Below are 25948 nucleotides of genomic sequence, written 5' to 3'. Positions count from 1 at the left end.
TACTGCACATATAGTAGGTATGGTCTACTTAAAGATGTTTGCTATGAATAAAGCCCTATGTTAAAAAATGCAGAACACAGGTGCCTGAAGACCTACCTGGATACTCAAAGAGTGGTCTTATGCAGATGGACAGCATTGTCTTACCCTAGGAGACTGTTAGAAACATAGAATATCAGGTCCCATCCCAAATCTACTGAATCTGGATTTTAACGAGATTCTCAGGTGATTCATATGCATGTTAAAGTCTAAGAAGCATTACCTTTAAAGACCTTAAAGTAAAGCTAAGAGATCTGTAAATTGATTTGAAATAATATCTGGGCAATTAAACACTCATATCCACTGGATTTGATTCTCATTTAGTCTCATTATTTGATAGGAATTTCTGATAATGAGCCCCTCAAGGAAATCTTACATCATTATACTCATTGCAGAAATTCCTCCAAGAGAGTTGATAAAAAAGATTTTTTTCCTAAACTTCAAAACCAATGAATTGACCTCTATTAAATATAAATGCAGAGGGACTTGTAGGTTTAAAACTTATCTTGAAAAAAACTTTTTTTTACTAGTCTTAAAATCTTTTTTTTTTCCATTTCTAGGAATTAAAGAGCAAGGAAAGAATTACAAAGAATAGAAATTATTTTGCTATTGTAAATGATACTTGTAAACAGAAGTCACTTAAACACAGCTAGCTCTTGAATCTATAATACAATATATAGATTGCTTGAATTTTACATTATAGGGACAGGAACCAAAGGAGGGTTCGATGTGGCCGGTAGGAGATAGTGATGGAAATTTTCTACCCCAGAAGCCTCTCTACAAAGGGAGGAAATCTGGAGACTTAAGGGTTCAACAGCACTATTTTCACTTCCCTGTTGATTTGTGAAATAATGTTACTTGGACTGAAGTTCTAGTTTCTTCTCCCTAGGTCTCATGTGTTTCTGGCTGCTTTTATAAATATGAGTCAGTACAATGGCATGATAAAAATAGAATTAAGGGGAAAAAACTAAGAAGCAGCATTTCGAAGAGAATGTCAATTTTTAAAAATCTAGAACTTTCTCTGGGGTGCTAGAAACTTCTACTTGGCTTTAGAGCATGTAATCCTTCTTCCTTTGGAAATCTGCTCAAATTGAATAATCTGGTGAGATTAGAGATCACAAAGTTTATATGGGTTTAATTTTTCTAGGCCCCTTTACTTTTGGCCCAGGATCTAAGAGTTGTTCAGTTGGCTTTCATGACGAATCCTATAAACTTCTAACAATTGCTTGGTGACAAAAACTAAAGTGTTCATTAAAAGCATGGGTGAAGAGCAGTGTTTAAATTGCTTGAGACCTTTGCCCTCCAGAGCCACTCTCCTAAATCAATCAGGCTGGGAGAGAAAGATGTATTTGGGGAGCCCACTATCAACTTTGAATTCGAAGTTTTACTATGTTCATTCCTTGTATTATAGCTCAGATAATCTAAAAATGCAGAGACAAGGATGCTAAGGAGAATGAAATCCATTGGATATCAAAATCCAGTTTTAACCTATTAATTTAATATATCTTTTTTATCTTTTAGGGAGGCATGAATAAGAAGGGATGCTAACAGACCCAACTTTCCCTTTACCTTCCTTCTTTTAAAAGTCTGAAAGGCAGACAAAAGAAAGAATGAGATAGACTTGGGTTTAGGATAAAAATTGATGCATGAATATTGAGATTCTCCATGGATTTGGTTGAGTCTTTGGCCTCCTGGTCTTAATAGGAATAAATTATTAGGAGGCTAAAACAGAGTTCATGCAAATACTCATTTGCGTAAGCTGCAAAGACTAGGTAAACAAACATTAGTAAAATGGAAATTCTGTTTCTCAGTTAAGAAACAGAACAAGTTTTTTCTCTTTCAAGACCAATTTATGATAGAGGAAGTGAAGTATTATCTTGACTTGAGGAGAAAGTGTGTCTATTTCTAAGACCTGAACATCAGACTGGGGGAGAGATAAGTGGTTAACAGAGAAAAAATATAAAAACTAGGAAAGAGGGACAGAAGTGTGGAAAAATTAGCAAAAAGAAGCAAGAATGTGCGGCAAAACTCTGTCAAGTGTTTCCAGGGGTAATTTATTTTAGAGTTAATGATAGAAATTTGAATTTTGGTGTTAGGGATTTCTGCTAGATCATTAAGGCAGAGAATGTCAAGTAATAGCAAAGACTGACAATTAGGAAGCAGAAAGCGAAATAGTTCATGGGATTGCTAATTCCTTAAGCATTCAAGTACTTACCTTGCTATCTCTGATTAATGCCAACTACAGGGTAACAACCAGCAAGGATCGGTTATTCTAATGACCTTAAAATGAAGCATATGGGATTAAATTCAATTTGTCCCTTGAATTTATATCATATTTCAACTTTGAATTATTTTTCAACTGAAAGAATTTCAAAATGCTTCAGAAACTTTACAAATATAGTAATCATATTGATGCCAAAATGAAAATCTCTCTGAAGTGGAAAATGGGATCTATTCAGGGGCAAACAGTATATATTACAATCAATTATATTCTAAATAACAAAATCTCTAGTGCACAACAAGCCATTACAGCTTCATAGGAATTCAGAATATCGTATTTAATAAAGCAATTATAATCTGTCATCCCGTCCTCAAGATAAGCAGCCTTGCCCTGGAGCTTACCTTATAGATTTCTTTGGTATAAATTAGACCTACTGAAGTATAATCAAGAAGTTTAAATGTCATATTAATTTTACTTTATGGGATATGTAATATGGTCCTAAATTCTAATATGTTCAAGTTAATTTTTATAGACTATCAATTAAAATTAATCTTCTGCAGAGGAAATGCATTAAAACTTTATATATAATACTGTAATTGTGTCTGCAGGAAATAGTGATTATATAAATGGCTGAAAAATGAATATGGAAAAATAGAATCATTTTCAAAGATTCTGTAAGTTATACTTAATTGTGAAAAAGTTTATGTTTATACCATTATGTACTGTCATATGGACACTAGGGCTTTTGTTTTGCTCACTTTTCCTGGAGGCACAGATAAAATTCAGTTATACACTATTCTGGTCTTTTGAGTCAACTGGGCAGGCATTGGTGACTAACTGTAGAGATCAGGGATAAGGTAGAATTAGAGAAGACTTCAAATGTACTGAGCTTGGGTAATGCTATAAAGATAAATAAGGATGTGAATTTTGGGGTCAAAAGATTAAATTTAAAAAATTATGTGAACCTTATTTATGTGAAGCAATCAAATATCCACAAATGAGAATCTGGATATCATAGGAGAGAGATGCCAATACTGGAGATACAGATTCACAGGAAATCCAAAGAAGATAATGGAAAGTATGGCAAATAATGAGTTCACCAAGATAAGATATGGGGAGGGATAGGGAGGAGAAGCAAGAATTTCAGTTCTAGGAAATAGAAGGTTGACAGGAAACCAATGAAAAAGCTTAAAATGGAGAAAGTGGGGAGGTAGGAGAATAACGAGCAGCATGCGATGATACAAAATCCACCGGTGGTGGTAGGGAGACCTTCCTAAAGGAAGAGCTGCATCAATAACGAACTGTGTAAATATATTATTACTGGATCATCCATGCATTGGAAGGCTATTAGTTATTAAAAAGGATGAGGTCAATCGGGATGTACTGACATTGAAAATTTATACAAAAAAGATAAAGGACAAAATTGCATATGTAGTATCCTAACATTTGTATACAAAAGAAGATAGATATAATCTTTGGACTGATACACAAGAAACTGATGATTGTAATTGCCTCTGAGGAGGGGGCCTGAGAGCTGAAGATCATACAGGGAAAGAGGTTTAATTTTCACTGCATACTTTTTTGTACCACTTATACTTTTTACCAAGTACACGAATTTTTAAAAATAAACTATTAAAAATAAGAAAAGATTAGTGAACAGTGTCATATACTGTAGAAATGTCAAAGAAGTTATAGATTGAGATAAAGGTCATTAGACTTGATGATTAAGGGGCTTAGGTAAATTTGAGAAAGTAGGTTCAGTTGAGTCATTTGATATTGAGGGAGAAAACTGTATTATAAGCGGCTAGAGAGCATATTTCAGAAAGACAAAGAATTTAGCCTGAAATAGTTGAGGTTTGATGGAATAAGTTTGTGAACTCATTAGTTGTGTGTATGTGCAAATATGCATATACATATATAACTTTCTCTAGTTATGAGAAAGGCAATAATGAATTTTATCTGGAACCAGCAATTTGCAAGTATGATGTGACAGAAAAAGAAACTGTTGAGGAATTTGAGAGCACTAGTAAGAGCACTTGAAGGTGAATAGAGGGTGGACAGGGTAAAGAAAATTTGGTGAGGATTGGGGGTGAGCTAAGTATGACATATGGAAACAGCTTGAAGAAGTTTTGACACCAGGAGAGGTAACTGAATAATATGAATACTATTCATTTAGAGGCACATAAGTCAAGGCAATAACTCTTTGCCCACCATCCGTTAGATCATATAAGATTTTAGCTATAAAGAATGTAATTCTGCTCTACTATAGTCAGCAAAGAGAAAGCAGTTTAAAGTCAACTTCATAACCTCAGATTTTGTCAAAAGAGTAATGGTAAGCTAACTTGACATAGTGCCAACTTTTTGATTACAGAAAATATTTTCTGCAAAGGATGATTTCTATAAAATGAGCAACTAAAGAGATAAAATCAGGAATGAGTATTAAAAAAATTCTTCAAATTGTATTTGAATAAAACAATAAATGTGACTTAACCCAACCTAGAGCAGATGGAGTCACACCATAATGGTTATTGCATGGCACTGCCATGTGAGCTCTTGGGGAACCTACCAGAAAGTGTTTCTGGGAGTTGGTAGGACCCACTCTAGGATATCCTCAGTATATCTGGCTGTGGTTGAACCTACATTAGAATAAAATAAAACAATATTTGGCCCTGAAGTTGCCATAACATCTTGTACACAGTTAAGTTCCTGACTGGCTACAAAAGCCTGGAGACATCCCTGGGCCTGATTTTATAAGATTATACTGCAACCAAACCTGCCCCTGGGTCAATGAGTCTGGTCATTCTTATGGTAGCAGGTCAATTCAGGTTTAGAACTAATTGGGAAACTGTTGTTATTATGGCTTATATGTGGGAACCTGCCTTTTTAACTGGATCTAAGTAATATTCCATGAAATAATGCAGAAAATCACAAAAGACTCTAACCAGAAAAAAAAATGCCAGTACACTCTTAAAGCTATAGCTTTTTAAGATAAGTCATAGAACAAAAGTAAAACAAACAAACAAACAAACAAAACAAACCCATTAAGTGGAAAAGTTTACATATTAAGGGTTTGGAACTTAGCTTTCATCACAGTTAGGAAGAAAAAGACAACAGAAGTAGTATTATTTGGGCAAAGTTATTTGTTGGTTTACTTGAAGGAGTTGGAATAAACCAACTAAATTATTTTGAGAACTCTAAACATTTTCTTGCTTTTGGGCAAGGATAACTGACCCATTTGCAGATAGACTTGTCTGTCCTCCAAGAAAGACATACATTTGGGCTATAAAACCAATCAAATAAAGTTAAATATGACTTGTTTCAAAAATTGAAGAGGAGGGAAGTCTCCTAAGCTCATTTTATGAGGCCAGCATTACCCTGATTCCAAAGGCAAAGATATTACAAACAAAAATTATAGGCTAATATCCCTGATTAACATAGATGCAAAAATCCTCAACAAAATATTGGCAAACCAAATTCAGCAATACATTAAAAAGATCATACACCATGATCAAGTGGGAATTATTCCCAAAATATGAAGTTGGTTCAATATCCACAAATCAATCAATGTGATATACCGAATAAAGTATAAAAATGATATGATCCTGTCAAAGATGCATGAAAAAGATTTGACAAAATCCAGCAACCATTTATGATTAAAAAAAAAAACTCTCAGCAAAGAAGGAGTAGAGGGAACATACCTCAACATAACAAAGGCTGTATATGACAAACCTACAGCTACCATCATACTCAATGGCAAAAGGCTAAAAGCATTTTCCTTAAGATCTGGAACAAGACAAGGATGCTCACTTTCATCACTCCTGTTCAACATTGTACTGGAAGTCCTAGCTATAGCAATCAGACAAGAAAAAGATAACTATAGAGAACCCTAAAGAATCTACCAGAAAACTATTAGAACTGATAAATGAATTCAGCAAAGTAGCAGGATAAAAAATTAATATTCAGAAATTGGTTGCATTTTATGTACTAATAATGAACTTTCAGAAAGAGAAATTAAGAAAACAATCTCATTTATGATTGCATAAAAAAAGAACAAAATACCTAGGAATAAATTTTACTAAGGAGGTAAAAGACCTGTACCTAGAAAACTGTAAGATATTGAAGAACATACAAGTAATTGGTGCAAAAATGGTGCTCATGGATACAAAGAATTAACATCATTAAAATGTCCATAGTACCCAAAGCAATCTATAGGTTCAATGCAATCCCTATCAAAATACCAATAGCATTTTTTACAGAACTAGAAGAAATAATTCTAAAATTTATATGGAAACCCTCATACATTGTTGGTGAGATTGCAAATTGGTACAGCTGCTATGGAAAACAGTCTGGAGGTTTCTCAAAAAATTAGAAATGGATATACTTTTTGACCCAGCAATTACACTTCTGGGTATTTATCCAAGGAAAACCAAAACAATAATTCGTAAAGATCTATGCACCCCAGTATTCATGGCAGTACAATTTACAATAGCCAAGATATGGAAGCAGCCTAAATGCCAATCAACAGATGATTGGATAAAGAAATTATAGTTATGTTACTCAGCCATTAAAAAAAAAAATGAAATTCTACTATTTGCAATGACATGGATGGACCTAGAGGTTAAAATAGTGAGTGGAAAAAGTCAGACAGAGAAAGATAAATACCATATGATTTCACTTATATGCAGAATCTAAGGAACAAAAAGAAGAAACTAATCAAAAACAGACTTACAAATATAGTGGACAATTTGGTGACGGACAGGGGGAGTGGTTGGGGGACTGGGAGAATGGAGTGAAGGGTTAAAGAAGTACAAATTAGTTGTTGATAGATGATCATGGGGATGGGGAGCATGGCATAGGGAATGCAATTAGCATTAATATGTTGGCTAGGTGGAGGGCCAGGGGAGGGAGGGAGCAATTGGAGGGATCATTTTATGAACTATATAGATGTCTAACCAATGTACTGTATACTTGAAATTAATTAAAATAAAATTTATATGGATACATGAGAGACCCAGAATAGCCATGGCAATCTTGAGAAAGAAGAACAAAGTTGATGGTATCACACCTGATATCAAACTATACTACAAGACTATAGTAATCAAAACAGCATGGTACTGGCATAAAAATACACACATAGATTAATGGAACAGAAAAGAGACCCTGAAAATAAACCCGCACCTCTATGGTTAATAAATCTATGACAAAGAAGGCAAGAATATACAATGGGGTAAGAATAGTCTATTCAATAAATGGTATTGGGAAAACTGGACAGATACATGCAAAAAAATAAAACTGGGCCACCTTCTTACACCATACATAAGAACAAACTCAAAATGGATTAAAGACTTAAATGCAAGATCCTAAACCATAAAACTCCTAGAAGAAAACATAGGCAGTAAACTCTTTGAAATTTCTCTTAGTAATATATATTTTTGGGGGGGATATGTCTCCTTAAGCAAGGGAAACAAAAGAAAAAATAGCAAACGGGACTACATCAAACTAAGAAGGTTTTTCACAGCAAAAGAAACAAACTATCAACAAAATGAGAAGACAACCTGCTGAATGGGAGAAGATATCCACTAATGACACATCTGATAAGGGGTTAATATCTAAAATATATAAAGAACTCATACAACTTAACACCAAAAAACCCAAACAATCTGATTAAATGGGTAGAGAATCTGAATAGATATTTCTCCACGGAAGATATTCAGATGGCCAACAGACAAATGAAAAGATACTTAACATAACTAATCATCAATGAAATGCAAATTAAAACCACAATGAGATATCACCTCATACCTGTCAGAATGGCTATTATCAATAAATTAATAAACAACAAGTGTTGGTGAAGATGTGGAGAAAAAGGAACCCTTGTGCACTGTTGGTGGGATTGAAAATTGGTGCAGCCACTATGGAAAATAGTATAGAGGTTCCTTAAAAAATTAAAAATAAAACTACCTTATGACCCAATAATCCCACTTCTAAGTATTTATCCAAAGAAATCCAAAACACTAATTCAAAAAGATATATGCGCCCCTATGTTCACTGCAGCATTATTTACCATAGCCAAGATATGGAAGCAAACTGAATGTCCATTGACAGATGCTTGCATAAAGAAGAAGTGACACATATATATAATGGAATATTACTTGGCCATAAAAAGAATGAAATATTGGTATTTGTGACATGGATGGACCTAGAGGGTATTATGCTAAGTGAAATGTCAGACAGAGAAAGATATGATTTCATTTATATATGGAATCTAAGGAACAAAATAAATGAACAAACAGAACAAAAACAGACTAATAAATTCAGAGGAAACATGGTTGCCAGGTGGGAGGGAGGTTAGGGGGTCTAGGTGAAAAAGGTGAAAGGATTAAGAAGTAGAAATTGGCAGTTACAAAATGATTCTAGGTTTGTAAAGTACAGCACAGAGAATATAGTTAATAATGTAATAACTATGTACAATGCCAGGTAGGTACTAGACCAATCAGGCAGATCACTTCATAAGTTATAAAACTGTCTTACCACTGTGCTGTACACTTGAAAGTAATATAATATTGAGTGTCAACTGTAATTGAAAAATAAAAAAGTGAATAAAAATGTTTTAAAATAGTTTTTAAGATGAAAAAGTACTATACACATAGTAGAAATTTCAAAAGGGTGTAGAGTAAAAAGTGAGACTCAAAAGGCAATTTCTTATTTCTAGTTTTTTGTGTATCCCTGTAGAAATATTATATGTATAAGCAAATAAATACATTTCTTCCATATATGTTTCTTTATTTAAAAATACAAATTGAAGCGAATTATATGTTCTTGCTAAACAATGTATCTTGGAGATCTTTTCTTATTATTAGACATAAAGCCACCTTACTGTAACAACTGTATAGTATTCTACAGTAGGGATAGTCTCTCACTTATTTCACCAATATCCTATTTGTGAATTTTTTCCCAGCTCTTTACTTTCTTAATCAATGCTGCAACAAATATCTTTCACATGTCTATGTGCACAGGTGCAAATATATCACATAGATAAATTTATAGAAATAAAATTGTTGGGTCAAGGAGTATGAATATTTGAAAAAAAAACTTTGACTGGTACTGGGAAATTGTCTTCTAAAACTGTTTACAATCTCACTGAGAGTATATGAGAGTGCTTGTTTCTCTCAAACCTTGCCACTAAGTGTATTTTTTTTTACTTTTGTTAATTTGAGAAAGAAAACTGTTTTCACTTGCATTTTTAAAAACTAGGAGTACAATGAAGAAATAATACTTCTTAAAAATTATAATTAGTGATCAAACAGAATTTTTTAAGTAGTATCTGACTTTAGCTCTCTTTTGAGAGAGGGGTCCCAGGGAATTTATGGCTGTAGAAGTAAATTTACATTTACATAATGTGCAGTGATAAACAGTTTTAACAAGAGACGGTTTCATAGATAGGTTTCATTTTTTGAAAAAGGGGAAGAAACACCATTCTGTGGCTCGATGTGGGTTTGTCAGTTATTGCCTCCCCCCTTTCCGGGACTTCCCACTGTTCTTTAGAACAAATCAGATGAGCAAAAACAACTTTTTCCATAGGATCAGTTATAAAAAGAATGGAAATGCAACAAGCAGCTTAGTTTCTTGTTTTTTAGCAGTGAAAAGAACACTCACCAAAGGCTTGCGAACCTTTCTGGAAAAAGCACTGCCTGGCTTATTCATCTCTTTATGGTCAATCGTGTTTCTGCAGGACCAAAGGAGCAGATTGGTTAGCGAAGGTAAGAAAAAGGAGGCAACAGGCCTTATAACTGCTAACTTTTTCTGCCATTTCTCTTCTCATATTTACTTAGTCCCTTTATCATCGGAACTCAGATCCAATCCTATGACATCTAAAATGCTATTCTAGTTTACCAAATCAAAGGTGAGTGGGAGTTTAAGTAAACATTCAGTGGAATTGGACGACGATAAGAGAAAAATGAAGTTAAACACCCCTTTCTCTTACTTTTTCATGTTCACATTTGGAGAATTTCTAAAATATTTTTTTACCAAAATATTTGACTGGTCTGATCAAATATTTGTTGTGTAATTTATTTAGTCTTCATTCACTAATTCCTATACAGGTTTAGCTTCTGTGTTTTTAAAAGAAGGTCAACTATACTTTCATAAAAAAATAAACAAATAAAAGAAGGCCAAAAAACCTAAGCAGAATTTTGCAGGGACAGCACAACTCTTTTTTTTGAACATTTAATTTGTTTAATTAAAAAGTGAAAGATACTAACAATTATTCACTTACTACAGAAATACTGTGTTGAGTTTTTCTCTTTGAATATCCAAATAATTTCAACTTTATTTATAAAAGAAACATAATTGTAGACTGCTTATTTTATTTTATTTTATTTTATTTAATGGTGATATTGATTAACGAAATCCAATAAGTTTCGGCTGTACACTTTAACAATAGGGCATATATATATTTACACTGTGACAGCAGAACTCTTGAATTCAGTTATAGTGATGTAGTTTTAGAGAGAAATACAATCATAATTAATTCCAATTGGATTTGACTCTCAATTATTCATTCAGTGAGTTTGTGATAAGTGTTTTTCTGAGTGGCAGGACATATTCCAAGTGAATGTGATCTACAGTGATGATGCTTTCGAATTGCCATCTGGGTGATTTGGGGAAAATCTACTTGTTGATATTAAAGACAGTGCATGTACAGGTGGGCATTTGTTTGAATTATCTTTAGACCTGCTTAAACATTATTTTTCTTGTGCACATCTATCTGTGCTTGAATACAGACCTGATTTGTCCAGAATGTTCCTATTGGATATTTTTAGAACATTGCTTGCATAGATCAGTGTAAGAACATTGTGTTTCTGAATTTGAGAAGCTTCTTGAAGGAATAGAGAGTACTTAAAATTTGTATAAAACAAGGTAATCTGGGGAATATACAAAGATAGTGAAGTAATTCTAATATCGCTTTGATGAGATGTTTTCAATAGTTCAAGTTATTGAACCATTTCCAATCACATACCTAATTTTTCTTAGATATATAAGATATTGTTCCTCTAAGCTCTTCACAAACATGATAGAATGTAAATCTGCCTTCATTAACTAAAGATAGTTATTAACCTCCCTCATTCTTGTTTTGCAAATCAAAAACCTATATAAAAATGAAAAGAATAGTGCAATGAACACCCAAATTTCCGTCATGTAGATTAATCAGTTGTAGCTATTTGCCACATTTTGTCTCTCACTGTGTCTTTCTCTCTGTGTATATACATATACACACATACTCAGTTTTTTTCCTAAGCTGTTTAAAAGTATATTGTTGACTTTAGGGCACATGACACTCCCAAATTCTTGAGCATGTCTCTTCTAAGAAAAAGGGCGGACTTTTACATAATTATAATGTTAAGGAATTTTAACATCAATAAATTCTGTTATCTAACATACAATTCATATTCAAATTTCCCCCAATTATCCACATGTTCTTTAGAGAGTTTTTATTTTTTAAATTCAGGATCAAATCAAGTATCTTGCATTGTATTTGGTTGATATGCCTGCAATTAAGTGTGTGCCAATGTTAATCAATATAATTGACAATATAATTAACAATAATTAACAGTTATTAACACCAAGGAAATTTAACATCAGTCAATACTATTATGATCATTTTTGTTTTTTTTAGTACTCTCATTTTGTGTCAAAATACTTCAAAAGTAATTTGAAAAAGTGATCATAAACTTTAATTTTTCCATTTGTAAGAAGTAAAGACAGAATATGAACAAAGGTCTAAACTATGAAAAAATATATTTACTAATATTTCTGCACCAAAATTTACATTTTTTGAAATAAGAAAATTTACATATCCAGATAAAGCCTTTAGAAGTAGCTGCTACCTTTGGTCATAAGGATCTAAGTAAAACCAAACAGAAATTTATTTATTTACTTGGTGATGTTAATACAGAAAACAGAGGCTTTTCGACTTATTATGTTACCTTAGCCATCAAATTAGACTTTCAGAAATTAATTCATTAAGAATCACTTCATATTTGATAGAAGACTAGATAATCCCAAATTTTATGTTTTGTAACAGGAATTGAAATATGGATGAATGATACTTTAGAGCATCTGTCAGCAAATGCTACAAAAGATGAAATAATAGAGAATAAGCCAAGGTATATGATTAAATGAATGGTTATTTCCAGCTCTAAAAAGCCTGTACTTTCAAAGATAAGAGGAAGGAAACTGCAGATACTTTTTTTAAAAATTAAGTTTATTGGGGTAACATTGGTTAATACAATCATATAATTTTCAAGTGAACATTACAATTTGACATCTGTATATTCTATTGTATGTTTACTCCCCAAAGTCCAGTTGCCTTCAGCTACCATATATTTGATTCCCCTTATCCACTTCACCCACTCTCTACCCCACCTATATTTGACCCCTTTTACCCCATATAGCAACCCCCTCCTCCCCCATCACCTACCCTCTGGTAACCACTAGTCTATCTATAGTACATGTTCATGAGTCTCTGTTTGTTTGTCCTGTTCATTTGTTGCTTTTAGGTTTATATCCCACATATAAATGATATCATGTGATTTTCAACTTTTTCTGTCTGGCTTATTTCACTTAGCATAATTAGCAGATACTTTTTTATACAGGGAAATCCTTCCTAAAGAAACCACTTGTTTAGGATAAAGTTCTTGCATCCTTCCCTAAAAGAAAATTAAAAAATGTAATATAGATTTTTTTACATTATCATAACTAGATTATGAACAAAATAATGTTCAAGTTTTTAATGATAATCTTCCAGTGGTTTATCTACAAGTCTCCAAAATCAATACGATCTTAAAATACATGGATTGGAATTATGGAATCTAGAATTTAGATTATAGGGGAAATAGAGAAGTGAAGAGATGAAATAGAGTATTTTGAGAATTTGGGGGTATTAAAAAATAGCAACCCTGATACATCACCTACACACAATCTTAACAAGACAGTTTGCTTCACCCTCAAATTTGAGGCAAAAAATAAATCTGATTGGAAAGCTAAAAAATAATAATAATGTGTTGAAGAATGTCAGTGGAGAAAGTTAATCTCAAACATTGCTGGTGAGAGAATAAATTGGCCCAAGCTACTTGAAAGGCAATTTGCAATAGCTATGATGCAGTAATTCAGCTTCTCCAAATCTGGTCTAAGGAAACATTCACGGAGGCATATGCAACGATGACACATATTTAAAAAGCAAGAAAAAATGGACTGTCCACTATGAGAAATGATTTACTAACATAAGATGTATCTGTGGATGTACAATTTTGTAACTATTAAAAGGCAGATCCATATAAGCAGCCATGCTGACACATGGGAACCAAACTGCACCTTAGTTAGCTAGGCCCAAGATCTATGAAACAGCAGATGTTTTCCTGTCATCAGTTCCGTAAGGCTACATCCCATGATGCAGGAGGTAGCCCTGTTCCACTGCCTCCATTTTTGTGCAGCTGTGGTCTTCTTTGCACCATCTCAACACAGCTTCTCAGATGTCTTAGCTCTCATGCACTGAGATTGTATTTCCAGAGACAGGGCTTGTTCTGCCACCTTATCATTATCCAACTCTCCCACTTCCTACCAAACCCCAATCTTCCCACTTTTCTTTTGCTATTGCAAGTTACTCCTTCATTCAAAAGACTGTCTCAATGATTTATTTCAGAGTTTAAGGTAGCAGCTGAATTCTGCTCAAGTTCCATGCAATCCTGATAAATATATTGGGGTAGGGGAGAGAAGAACCTAGAACCATTTTCTAATTGAGGGACATAGATTCTGCATGGATGGCCAGGGGCTTTGAAATGTTGCTATATGAGATGAGACATAAAGGGTATTGGTTGTGGGACAGGGGATGGACAGAGAGCCAGGGCTCTCAGGACAAGAAAAAGAACACAAATATCTGGGATGGGCATGGGATTTAGGAGAACTAGGAGAAATTCAGCATGGCTGGGGTCCTGGGTCCTGTGGGGAACAGGCAGGGATGAGATTGGGAAGGCAGATAAGGACCCTGTATTATGAGGGCCTAATGTGTATTGATTTTATCTTGGAGGTAATTGGGAGCTGTTGATATTTAAACAGGGCATCTGTAATATTAAATTGCTCTGGTTGTAAAATTAAGGGTGAGATGGTATCAGGCTACAGTGGTGGAAATGGTTAAGGAAAATGTTCATATGGTTAGATTAAAAGGCCAGAGGATAAATTATTTCTACACCACAAAGACATATGAGCATTGAAACATGAATGGGACATATATGTAGACCTCTGGGCCACCCCTCTGGGGTGGGCACTGGCTGTCTTCCTGGTGCTTTCCTTTCTGAACTTCACTACACCTTCCTTCCTTTATTTAGCAAGTGCTGTTGTTATTAAATGGAGTCAGGGCTGATACCCATTTCCCGGAAGGACTAATTGCTTGTCATAACTGTGTGATATTAACTGCTCCCAATTGTGTAGTAGTGTGATAAATTTTAAGATCAGACCACACTCTTTGGACTTTGTAAATTTGGACTTGAATCTTGTCTTTAGTACTTAGTTGCTTTGTGACCTTGGGAAGGTCATTTGTCATACCCAGATCTCAGTTTTCTCATTTTGAAAACTAGATAGATTATGATAATATCTAACATGTAGTGTTCTTGGAAGATTAGGGGAATATATGGAAAGCACTTGACACAATTGCTATTATTATTATGTCCTATCCAACTTATTGCATCTGCTTTTTGACTTAGGTCAAGGGTATGAAAACCATGGCCTACGGGTTAAATTGGCCCTTTGCCTGTTTTTTTGTAAATAAAGTTTTATTGGAACATGGCCACACCCATTTGTTTATGTATTGTCTATGGCGACTTTTCTGATACAATGGTAGAATTGAGTAGTTGTAACAGAGACCTAAAATATTAAAAACTTGGCCCTTTATAGAAAAAGTTTGTTGATCCCTAACTTTGGCTTTTCCAATGTTCTCTCTTATAAAGTTCTTTCCTCTTTGTTTTCTTTTTGAATCCATGCTTGTGTTGTTTGGGTGAAAATTAAAAGTGTATTAATGTATAAAAGTTATAACAACAGTTTTCTGAGAAACTATGTAAAGGCTAATGTAGAAGGAAGAGTTTATACTGCAACTTTTTCTGAAATCCAAGTAAATTATTAAACGAAGTTCTGTACTTTAGCACGTATTTCTAAGTTGTGAATTTGCACATAAGGTTAATTTTGGTATTCCCCTGTCTGGTAATGATTAATATAGGCCAAATTTGCCTAGAACATCTCATCTGCAAATGTCCTTGGGTGTCTTTTCCTTCACACTTAACCAGCCATGGAAAAGTCTAAATATATTTATTTTATATATACATACATATATAAATATATATAGAGCTTCATATATATATATATATATATATATATATATATATATATATGTATGTGTATGTGTGTATATATATAGCTTCTCTATGAATACAAATTCAAGTGATAAAATATCCTTGAACGTTTGAAGTAATCCATTGGGTCCAGTTTTAGTTTCTCAGATGAAATAAAGTCTAATAGAAGTTAACATTTGCTTGAAGCATGTGTTTTGTAATACCTTTGAAAAGATTGAATGATGTCTTTAAAAAATTTCACAGATAATCACTGAAATGTATTAAGAAAAAAATGCCAACAATTAAAATAAACCCAAATAATTTTCTCTATTTCTCTATTTTTAAGTTTTAGAACGTCATGATATACAGCACTGTTTTCATTTTAATGGTATGTTAAAGGGTTTTTATGAAGATTAAGTGAGTTAATAGGTGTACAATTTCTGTTTTATCAGCCAATATTATTACTCTCTTTGCATAGCTTTAGAACAATCTTTCAAAAGCGGTTTTGGTGTGCTCTCTGCTGCCCTCTGCTGCTAACTTTTTAGAAATGAATTTCAATTCTCGGTAATACCTCTTAATACAGTCAGTCATAAACTCATGCAATATTATGGTTTGAGGGGCCTCTGTAGATAATACCACAGATGCTAACTTGATTTAATTTACAGAAGCAAGCAACTACTTTAATCTCCTTTAACTAATTATTTGATATTTACTACCATTTCTTTAAATAGCATGCCTGTGTTACAACTTTTGGATTTTTCAGTTTGGGGCATTATTTATTGACTTGTTATCATGAAGATAGGATTTAGTTCTCTTTCCTCCCCTAGCTTTCACCAAGTACATACATCCTTGTCCTGTTCCTCTCACTATACGGACTGACTACCCAATCTGGACACATACGCAAATGCCCAAGACAATTTTTATTGATATTACATTACTATAAATGATAAAATATTATCCTTGTTTCCTGGATTTATTAGCATTCTATGGTTACATTTTAAATTTGGTTAGATTAATTTTCAGTGACTTAAATATTATTATGACTATGCAAAAGCTATTTACAACTCAGCCATGTAGTAAACCAGTTTTTTGCTGTACAACTTTTTCTTAAATTATAAGTTGGAGTTTATAATTGTCTAGATCTGTGGTGTCCAACATAGTAGCCAAATGTAGCAATTTAAGATTTCAGTCACACTAAACACACTTCAAGTGCTCATTAGTCACATGCGGCTATCGGCTATCATATTGGACAGCACAAATATTCAACATTTCCGTCATCACAGAAAATTCTACTGGACAGCACTTTCATCACCTCAGAGACAACCTATGAGATCACATGATTAAAATAAAAATAGCTTTAAAAATATTTTTGAGCATTCATGCTCACACAGATTTTCTACACTTCTCCAAATAAAAACAAAACAAAAATTAAAAGGAAGTTCTATAAAGTCCCTATTTTAAAATACCAAAACAAAAAGAGTCTCAGATAAGGATCTCATTTTGTTACCAAACATCTAAAAGTTTGTACTCTTTTATTACTGTCTTTTGATATATTCTCTCTAATACCCTCTGAAAGAAGTACAGAAATAAGTGAATTAATTAAATTTCACTCTAGAATTATTGCTATGACAGTGATCATCCAGTGAACTTTAAATTGCAATTATAATGAACTGCCTTTAGTATTTTCTTTTTTTTTTTTGCCTTCAGTATTTTACAATTTTACGTTATCACCTTCACTATCTTCTAAGTCTGTACTGTTCAAAGTAGTGCTATGTGATATTTTAAAATTAATTTAAATAAAATTAAAATTCAGTTTCATTCACCACATTTCAAGTGCTTGGTAGCCACATGTGGCTGTTAGTTAATATGTTAGCACAGATACAGATCATTTCATCATTCCAGAAAGTTCTGTTGGACAGCACTGGTTTACACTTTTCCTTTGCTTAGCTTTTCCTAGTTCACTCCCAAAGTCCATAGCCAATTATATAAATCTTACTTCATAATGGTCAGCTTATTAAGCTGTTTTTGATTTCATCTTTATCTCCAAAAGCCTTTCTGATCTATTCCAACTAGCCAGTTTGCCTTTTGAGCCTGTTACATAGCTTTCATTCTGGAATGTCATTTCACTGTCATCATGGGTAGGATTCTGACACTTCCTGGGTCTAGGAAAAAAACGAGGAGCCTCAGTCTGCAGCCCTTCCATCTTTTCTTCCTAATCCTGGCTACACCTCACACTCAGTCTATACATCCAGGCTCATTGCTTGGTCCCACATACTGGGTCTGGACATGTGTACATGTCTGGTCTCTAAGTCAGCCTTAGTCATGATGCATTTGGAAAAGAGTGTGTGCAAATTCTGAGACTGGGTCTAGTCGATTCGAGCAGGGAGTTCTGAGGTCCTGAGTACTAGACACGTGGTTCGGAAGGCAGCAGTGTAGAGACTGGTGGGTTACATCATGTTGGCTTCTAGGACTTCTCACCCTGTTGGGAGAGGCACATCTGAAGGAGGGTCAGAGTGGGGCCCTTTACAGTGCAGGATTTGGAACAGAGTCTCTGGCTATATAGGTCTGAAGGCTCCTTTGTTTCTCCCCAGTCCTGGATTTCCTGTTTCCTGTATTCCTTTTCTGCTTTTTATTGATTTACTTACTCCTTTCAGAGGAGAACATCTTCTGTTTGCTTCCTGAGAAAGTCGCCTGGGAGATGAACTATTTGAGACTTTGACTTAAAAATATTTCTATTCTATCCTTATAGTTGACTGATAATTTTGTCATTAAATTCTAGATTGGAATAATTTTTAAGAATTTTTAGACATTATTACATGATTACCTGGCTTCTCATGTTGCTGTCGAGAAGTCTGCAGATTCTGGTTCTTGGGTTTTTTTTTTTTCCTGACTTTTTCCTCTCTGGAAACATAGTTATTTTCTCTTTGTCCCAAGTGTTCTACCATTTCGCAATAACAAGAAGAGGTGTAGGTCTATTTTTACCCAGTATATTAGGAACTCGTATACTTCAATTCTAGGAAATATTTTTGAATTCTTTGAATTTCTCTATTTTCTCTGTCCTCTTTCTGAACCTTCTATTATTCAGGTAATGGATCTCCTGGACTAGTTCACTAATTTTATCTTTTTTTCTATTTTTCATTTTGTATTTTTGTTATACTTTCAAAAAATGAGAGTTTGCCTCAATTTCCAATCATTCTATCGGGTTTTAAAACTTTCTATCATTTTTAATTTCTAAGAGCTTCAGAACGTTTTTTTAAAATAACATCCTATTCTTAATTCAAGATTGTAATATTATCCCTATCTCCTTGAGAATATTGATGGTAGTTGAACCCCCCCTCCCTCCCTACCCTGCTCCAAGTTTGTTTCCTCTAAGCGGCTGTTTTGGTCTCTCTCATTCAGAGCTTTCCTCAGATATTTCAAAGTTCAACTCATACTTAAAGATAGATGTCCAAAAAGCTCAATGGGCTCTATTGATTGTGAGCTTGACTGAAGGGTGATCTGGCTGCCTCATTTAGTTGGGGAAACCTGTGATGCCAATTGACCTTCTCAGACCAGTCTGCTTTCCCCAGAACAGTCTTCCCAATGTCCTGCCTGGATGATGGATGCTCCTCCGCCAGCATTCTGGGAGCTAAGAATAGAGGGTCATAGATTTCAGCATCCAACATGCATACGTTTATTTAATCTTTCTATTATTGGTTCAATAATTCTACCCTCAACTTGTATCTCAGAGACCCTACATTTTAGTCTTCAGAGAATAAATCTCAAGTTTTCCTTTGGGGATGAAGATGGGAAATGGTCACCTGACTACATGGAGTGAAGAAGATCTGGGTTTCTGACTGCCTTTTAAATACTTTCGATCTTTCTTATTTTAGATATACCCTCTTTGCCCTACTCTCAAAGGGTATGTGATGCCCCAATTCCTGAACATTTACTGGAATTTAAATCGGATTGGCCTTTGGATTTTCCCATGGCTTTTTTAGGATTCAGCTTTTTCAGGTCTTCTAAGTCATTAACCCTTGGCCTCCTGTTTTCCCAGCTTCTAAAATGTCATTGCTCTAGTCTCTTCTCCTGTTCTCCCTTTTCTTGTAGATATCTTAAAAAAATCATTTACTGCTGTTTTAATGAAGTTTGGGGGGTGAGAAATACATGCATATGCTTAACTAGTTATTTTTCCTGGAAATCTGCTTTCCAGGTGAGCTCAGTTTGATCTCACTTTTGAGCTCAGCTCACATGCTCCCGAATAATCAGTCGATCAGGATTTCCTCAGTCACTTCAGGCCTCTGTCCTTCGTGAGATGCCTCTAAGTTCCAGCTTGCTTACATAGAGCCATCAGGTCGGTTGCTAATGTGGGGGTGGTGGGGTTCTTTGGTTACCATCATGTAGTCACACTGACAACTCACATCAACTTCTCATCCTTCACCTGGTCTCTGGTTAATAGTCTACTGAGATCATGCCTACAATCTTCCCATTCCAAATCTAGGTCTTTTCCAGGTTTGTAGGCTCTGGATAGCATGCTGGTGTGTGAGCTGACTTGATGAAGCAGCCTCAGACCTGTCTACCGAGGCAATCCACGCGGCTGGCTCTCCTCCTGCTCCTACACCATGCTGGGCAGGAGACTTCCTGCTTCCTCAGATTCTACCTGGGACATAGGGGCACAGACTTCTTCTATTTTTGGCTTCCAAGTGTTTCTGGAGCTACCATTTCACTCCATGGGGGATTCCATCCACTGAGTCTATTGTTGATGCCTAAATATTATGCCCTAAGTTTTTTACGGTTTTGGATTCTGAAGTTTAGAAGCTCAGGTTATAGTATCTCAAAAGCCATTTCTCTAACACTTTGATTTTTGCTGAGAGCTTCTGAAGTCAGTTTAGAAACTCAAATGCTGAGCGTTGTGTTTCTGCTCTGGTTTTCCATAATGATGTTGTGAGGCCTTGAGCGGGGAAGACCCTAGCTGGGTGGGGTGGAGTGGAAGGGTCGCCTCACTATAAAACCTTTAGGATCAACTTTTTTGCTCTATTATCTTCTAATACATATAAAAATTTGCCTTTTCACCTGAATGTTCAGTTTGTTGAAGGCAGAACCACACTTCATTTTTTTTAAGGGAAGAACATTTTCTTTATTCTTATAAATATGTCAAGCATACAAGAATTACTTCATGGATTTGTTGAAGACCTTTAACTTTGTATCTTTATGGCACATGATGGTGCCTAGAATACAAACATTTAAATAATTGAGAAATTTGCTAAATATATCTTGGAAGAGTTCCAAAAGAGAAAATAAATGTTACCCTTATACACTTAAAACAATTATATTAATTATATTTACAATATTTACCTTATACAATTAAAGAATTTACTTGGAAAATAACTACATGAATATAAAAGAGCTGCTAAAATTAAAAAAAAGGACCCTCATGTATGGTTAAAATAATCCTTTTTTAATTCGACTTTTCAATTCAGGTTCAAGTTGACAGGTCTGTTTTAGTAGCCCAATGCTCAAGGCCAAAGAGGACTAGTTTTCCTTGTTGTCTGTTGCCCAGTGCCAAGAATTCCAGTGCGTTCCTTTTTTAGAAAATGCAGCTGCTGGTTTCTAGCCACTCCAGACTCAGGTGACAACTGCTGAGAGTGGAGAGGGGAGGCAGGTATAGTGAAAGCCCAGGGTCAGGAAGGCTCCTTGGTAATGAGCGTAGAAGTAAATACATCAGTTGGGTGCAGAGAGATTTCCAAGATGTATTGAGAAGTGGGTGGGATAGAGCAAGAAATTTATCCTGGGCTGCAAAAGTAGATGGGGCTTTATGGTCCTTCATGACAGGTTGATAGTGAATTTCAAACCATGCAATTATTGCCAACTAATTCAAATGAACAAATATTGAATCCCTCCTAAATGCAAACAACTATGCTAGCTCCTAGGGATAAAATACAAAAATTAGCAAAATAAAGCTCTTATTTTCAGTGGCATTTGCAACAAGTTTCCTCATTTTTCTCATAACCCACTAGCTGTGTGGCTTCTCTAATTTGAAGCTTCTCAATCATTCTCCTTTTCCTCTGCGGCAGGATACAAATGCCTTTGTTTGACTTCTAAGGCCCTTCATGACCCAGTTCCAGCCTATTGCCCCAGCCTCTTATGCTTAGCGTCTTGGTATATGGTGAACAGACCATGCTACCATATTCTTATGACTGGAATGCTTCATCTTCACAATTTAGCTGAAATGTCATCTTCTCTGTCACACATTCTGTTACTCCTCCCCCTTAGCCATAGGCTGTGTTAGGGGCTCCTCTTCTGTACTTCCTTTGTGCCTATCACTATTTTAACCTTCAGTGAGATAATATTGGAATTATTTGTGTCTAGTTTATTTTCTCCCATAGTAGAAACTCCTTAAAGGATGCAACTGTGTCCTAATCACCTTTATATCTCCAGCACATGCCATAGTCCTAGTACACAGCAGACTCAGAATTAGTAATGGCTTGGTAAATGAATAAAATGACTTCATTTACTGTCCCTTACTTTTTTGATATATCAACTGCCAATTTAAAAATTTTTAATATTAATTTCCCCCAATGTTACCAAGTCTCTTTCCAGAATGCTGTCAGAAGGGTACCTCAGTGGACTTGCCTACCAGAAGGATATCCACTGGAGTTGTGCATCTTATAATGAGCAGGTGGCTGAGGAGAAGGAAGAAGAGATGAAATCTGCTCTTTCCTATTCCTCTGTGGATGAGACACAAGTCAGAAGTCTCTATGTGAGCTGCAAATCCTCTGGCAAGTTTATTTCTTCAGTGCATTCGAGAGAGAGCCAACACAGTAGAAATCAGAGAATCACAGTGCTACAGAAAAACCCCAATCCTGTGTTTGAAAGCCCAAATATGGCTGCAGTGGAAATATGTAGACACCCTAGCAGAGAGACCTACTTGGTTCCACCTTCCTGCAAAAGTATTTGCAAGAATTACAATGACTTACATATTGCAGGGGGTCAGGTGATGGCCATTAGTTCAGTGACAACAGATTTTCCCTCTGAGAACAGTTTTGAATTTGGCCCTTTGCTGAAATCGTCTGAGATTCCTTTGCCCATGGAGGATTCCATTTCTACTCAGCTCAGCGACTTTCCCCCAAAACCTATACAGCGGTATTCATCCTACTGGCGAATAACTAGCATCAAGGAGAAAAGCAGTCTGCAAATGCAGAAGCCTATTTCTAATGCAGTGCTGAATGAGTACCTGGAGCAGAAGGTGGTGGAGTTATATAAGCAATACATTATGGACACTGTGTTTCATGACCATTCCCCTACGCAGATTCTGGCATCTGAACTCATCATGACGAGTGTGGACCAAATTAGTCTTCAAGTGTCTAGAGAAAAGAACCTGGAGACCTCAAAAGCCAGGGATATAGTCATTAACCGCCTGTTGCAGTTGGTGTCTACTGAAATCAGCACTCCTAGTCTCCATATTTCTCAGTATAGCAATGTGACTCCATAGAGGATGCTTCCATTCCTCTTAACTACTCGCAGCTAAAGCACCACTTTATCCATTTATTCTGAGAATGTGGAGGAGGGGGTTGTGAAGGAGTAAAGAGCAAGGGAAGTAAAGTTCAGCTGGAGGTCAGGTGTGAATTAAGAGGAAATCTCATATTACACATGATGAAATGTGGGAAGAAGAGCTATAAAGAATGATTTCAAAGCAATAAAGCAAAAATAAAGATGATCAAAAAAACAAAGGTAGGATTCATTTAAGTGGGGGGGTACAGAAATGAAAAGACAACAAGCCAAAGAAACTTACACACATCATGTTAAAATTAAAAAGCCAAAGGTTTCAGGGTAAAGAGTTAAGAATATATTACTCAAAAAATTCCTCCAAGTTGTTTTCCCTTGAGGGAAATGGACTATAGAAGGCTGCTATATTTGGGTAGAGAGACAGGTTCAGTTTTCAAAATATGTTTATCTCTTTGTTCTGTATAAGTAGATCACTTAAAATATATTCTTTATAAACATTAAAACAGTAGCAAATTGTAATTGTGTTTTCCTTTTTGAATGATTACTTAGCTACAGCCAAAGCCACAGAACAGCCACTCAAATCTAATTTTGTTTATTAGTGGAGATGAAGTGTTCTAAATGGAAAATACCACATAGTGAATATAAAACTATTTTGATTTTGCTGTATATGATTTTCTTGGTCATAATTATGAATCTTTCCCCCCATATTTTCTCTTCCTTTTCTCCATGCTCTTTTGACCCTTCTGGAGTCAGGAAGGGGGTCTTCCACATCCTGAAAACAAAGTTACAAGTTCTAGGGTCCCATATAAAATTCTGTAAATTTATGCACGAGACCGGTAGCTTCATGAGCGCCACACTGCTCAACCTCCTTCCTCTAGCGCAGGGATTGACAAACCAAGGCTCATTGGCCAAATCTAGCCTGCTACCTATTCTTTTTGAGATATGATTGACATATAACATTAGTTTCAGGTGTACAACATGATTTGATATTTGTACATATTGTGAAATGGTCACTACAATAAATCTAGTTACATCCTTTTTCAACTTCCATGAGCTAAGATTTTTTTCAACCATTTAAAAATAGAAAAAACAATGAAAATAAGAATATCTTCTGACATGTGAAAGTTATGATATTCAAATTCAGGGTCCATAAAATAAAGCTGTATTAAAAAAATAAAAGTAAAGCTGCATTGGAACACAGCCGCACCCATCCATTTATATATAATCTATGGCTGCATTCACATCAGAATGGCACAGTTCAACACACATGACAGAATACATGATCCACCAAAGCCTAACACACTATATGCCCTTTTATGGAAGAAGCTGCCTTGCTCATATAATGGTTGCTTGACATAATTCAGCTTCTCTGGGGAAGGTGACTCTGAGATGGAAACTGGTGAGCATGTTCATTGGGAAGCATTGGGAAGAACCTCTGTGAGGGAGTGAGGAGAGCAGAAGAGGTTTCCAGAGAGCCCTCAGGCCAACTCAGGGAGCTCTAGAGTTGGTGTGGTCCTTCAAAATGGTCCCAAATTAAAATTAGAGGATTGGCTCTGGTTCACTAGCTTGACCAGAAGGGGACATAACTTTAGTTGAGGCAGTTCAGATGAGTGCAAAATTCCCAGAGTGGGAGGAATCAAGAGTGGGTCTTCAGCAGCCAATCTCAAAGCTGCTGAGGGAATGAGCTTCTCTTCCAGAAGGAGTGATCTGTGGAGCAAAACATCATCCTCTACATTTCTCAGTATTTATAGAGTGAATGGTATTTTTTACAATGAAAAATTGCATAAAGAAACCTGCTTTTGAAGTTATTCAGAAATGTTATTCATTGTTTTAAATATGTCATAATAGCTACTATGTATTAATTACTTGCTATGTGTTTGGTGCCATGTTAAGCATTTTGTATGAGTTATATAATTCTCATAATAACCTTATGAGAGTGCCCTCCCCCCGCCCCCCTTTCAAACAGATGAGCCAGCTGGGCTCAGGGAAGTTAAGTAATTTGTCCAAGGTCACACAATGGGTGGTGGAACTAGATTTGAATCCAGTCTCATTTAACTCAAAAGTCCTGGTTCATAACCACTACCACCTACTCTCCTGTTGACCACTCTGTCTCAGTAACAACCGATTTTCTACTCCAAGGGAAAAGAACTCATTAATATCTTTACCATTATGTTATTTCATTTTTACTTTATTTTGCTTGATGATATTTATTTGCATCGCTTTCTCTCTCCATAAGATAAACTGTCATTTATTCATTTGTTTTTCCATGTCCCAAAGAGTATTTGCACATAGTAGGCACCCAATTAATATATGTCAAAAGGATAAATATGTTTGGCTGTCTCGGATACTGTATCTGGTGGTTGAAGTGAAAGACCATCAATATGGAAATGAGATAATTGTGACCAGAAAAGTGCTAATGAGGGTTCCTCCTTGGAGAGAAAACTAACTGAATAGATGACTTTAATTTCTTATAGCAAGTTAGTAAGTAGTATAATAAAATGAATAAAACATAATCACAGATATTTATCCTTTTGCTTACTGAGAAATAATTTGTTACAAAGTACAGGCATACATCATAGATATTACAAGTTTGTTTCCAGACTACAATAAAGCCAGTATCACAATAAAGTGAGTCATAGTCTTTTTGCTGGTGGATGGTCTTGTCTTCAATTTGTAAAATATGCAACATCTGCGAAGCACAATAAAGCAAAACAATAAAATGAAGTATGCCTGTAGACTGACTCCTTTTTTTCAAGGAGCATTTACTTGATGTCGTGTTTTTCTTTTGGGGGGAGGGGTTGGAGAACTATGTATTAAACATATGTAG

General features: G+C 35.2%; 1 protein-coding gene and 1 long non-coding RNA gene across 2 annotated transcripts; one reads left to right on the top strand and one right to left on the bottom strand.

Moving 5' to 3' along the window:
- Positions 1–10079, bottom strand: LOC120615704 (uncharacterized). The gene is made up of 3 exons (XR_005656347.1): positions 9914–10079; positions 2252–2316; positions 1–153 (listed from the first exon to the last, which is right to left on the bottom strand). It is a non-coding gene; the product is annotated as an uncharacterized LOC120615704 (long non-coding RNA).
- Positions 9727–25087, top strand: TASL (TLR adaptor interacting with endolysosomal SLC15A4). Its single transcript, XM_039878891.1, has 2 exons — positions 9727–10017; positions 22205–25087. The coding sequence occupies exon 2, from the start codon at positions 22217–22219 to the stop codon at positions 23105–23107; it is 891 nt and encodes a 296-aa protein (XP_039734825.1). The 5' UTR covers positions 9727–10017; positions 22205–22216; the 3' UTR covers positions 23108–25087.
- The last annotated feature ends 861 nt before the right edge of the window (positions 25088–25948 follow it).

The sequence above is a fragment of the Pteropus medius genome, unplaced genomic scaffold, assembly GCF_902729225.1.
Source record: "Pteropus medius unplaced genomic scaffold, Ma_sr-lr_union100, whole genome shotgun sequence".
NCBI classification, from domain to species: Eukaryota; Metazoa; Chordata; class Mammalia; order Chiroptera; family Pteropodidae; genus Pteropus; species Pteropus medius.
This window is presented reverse-complemented; position numbering and strand designations above follow the sequence as displayed.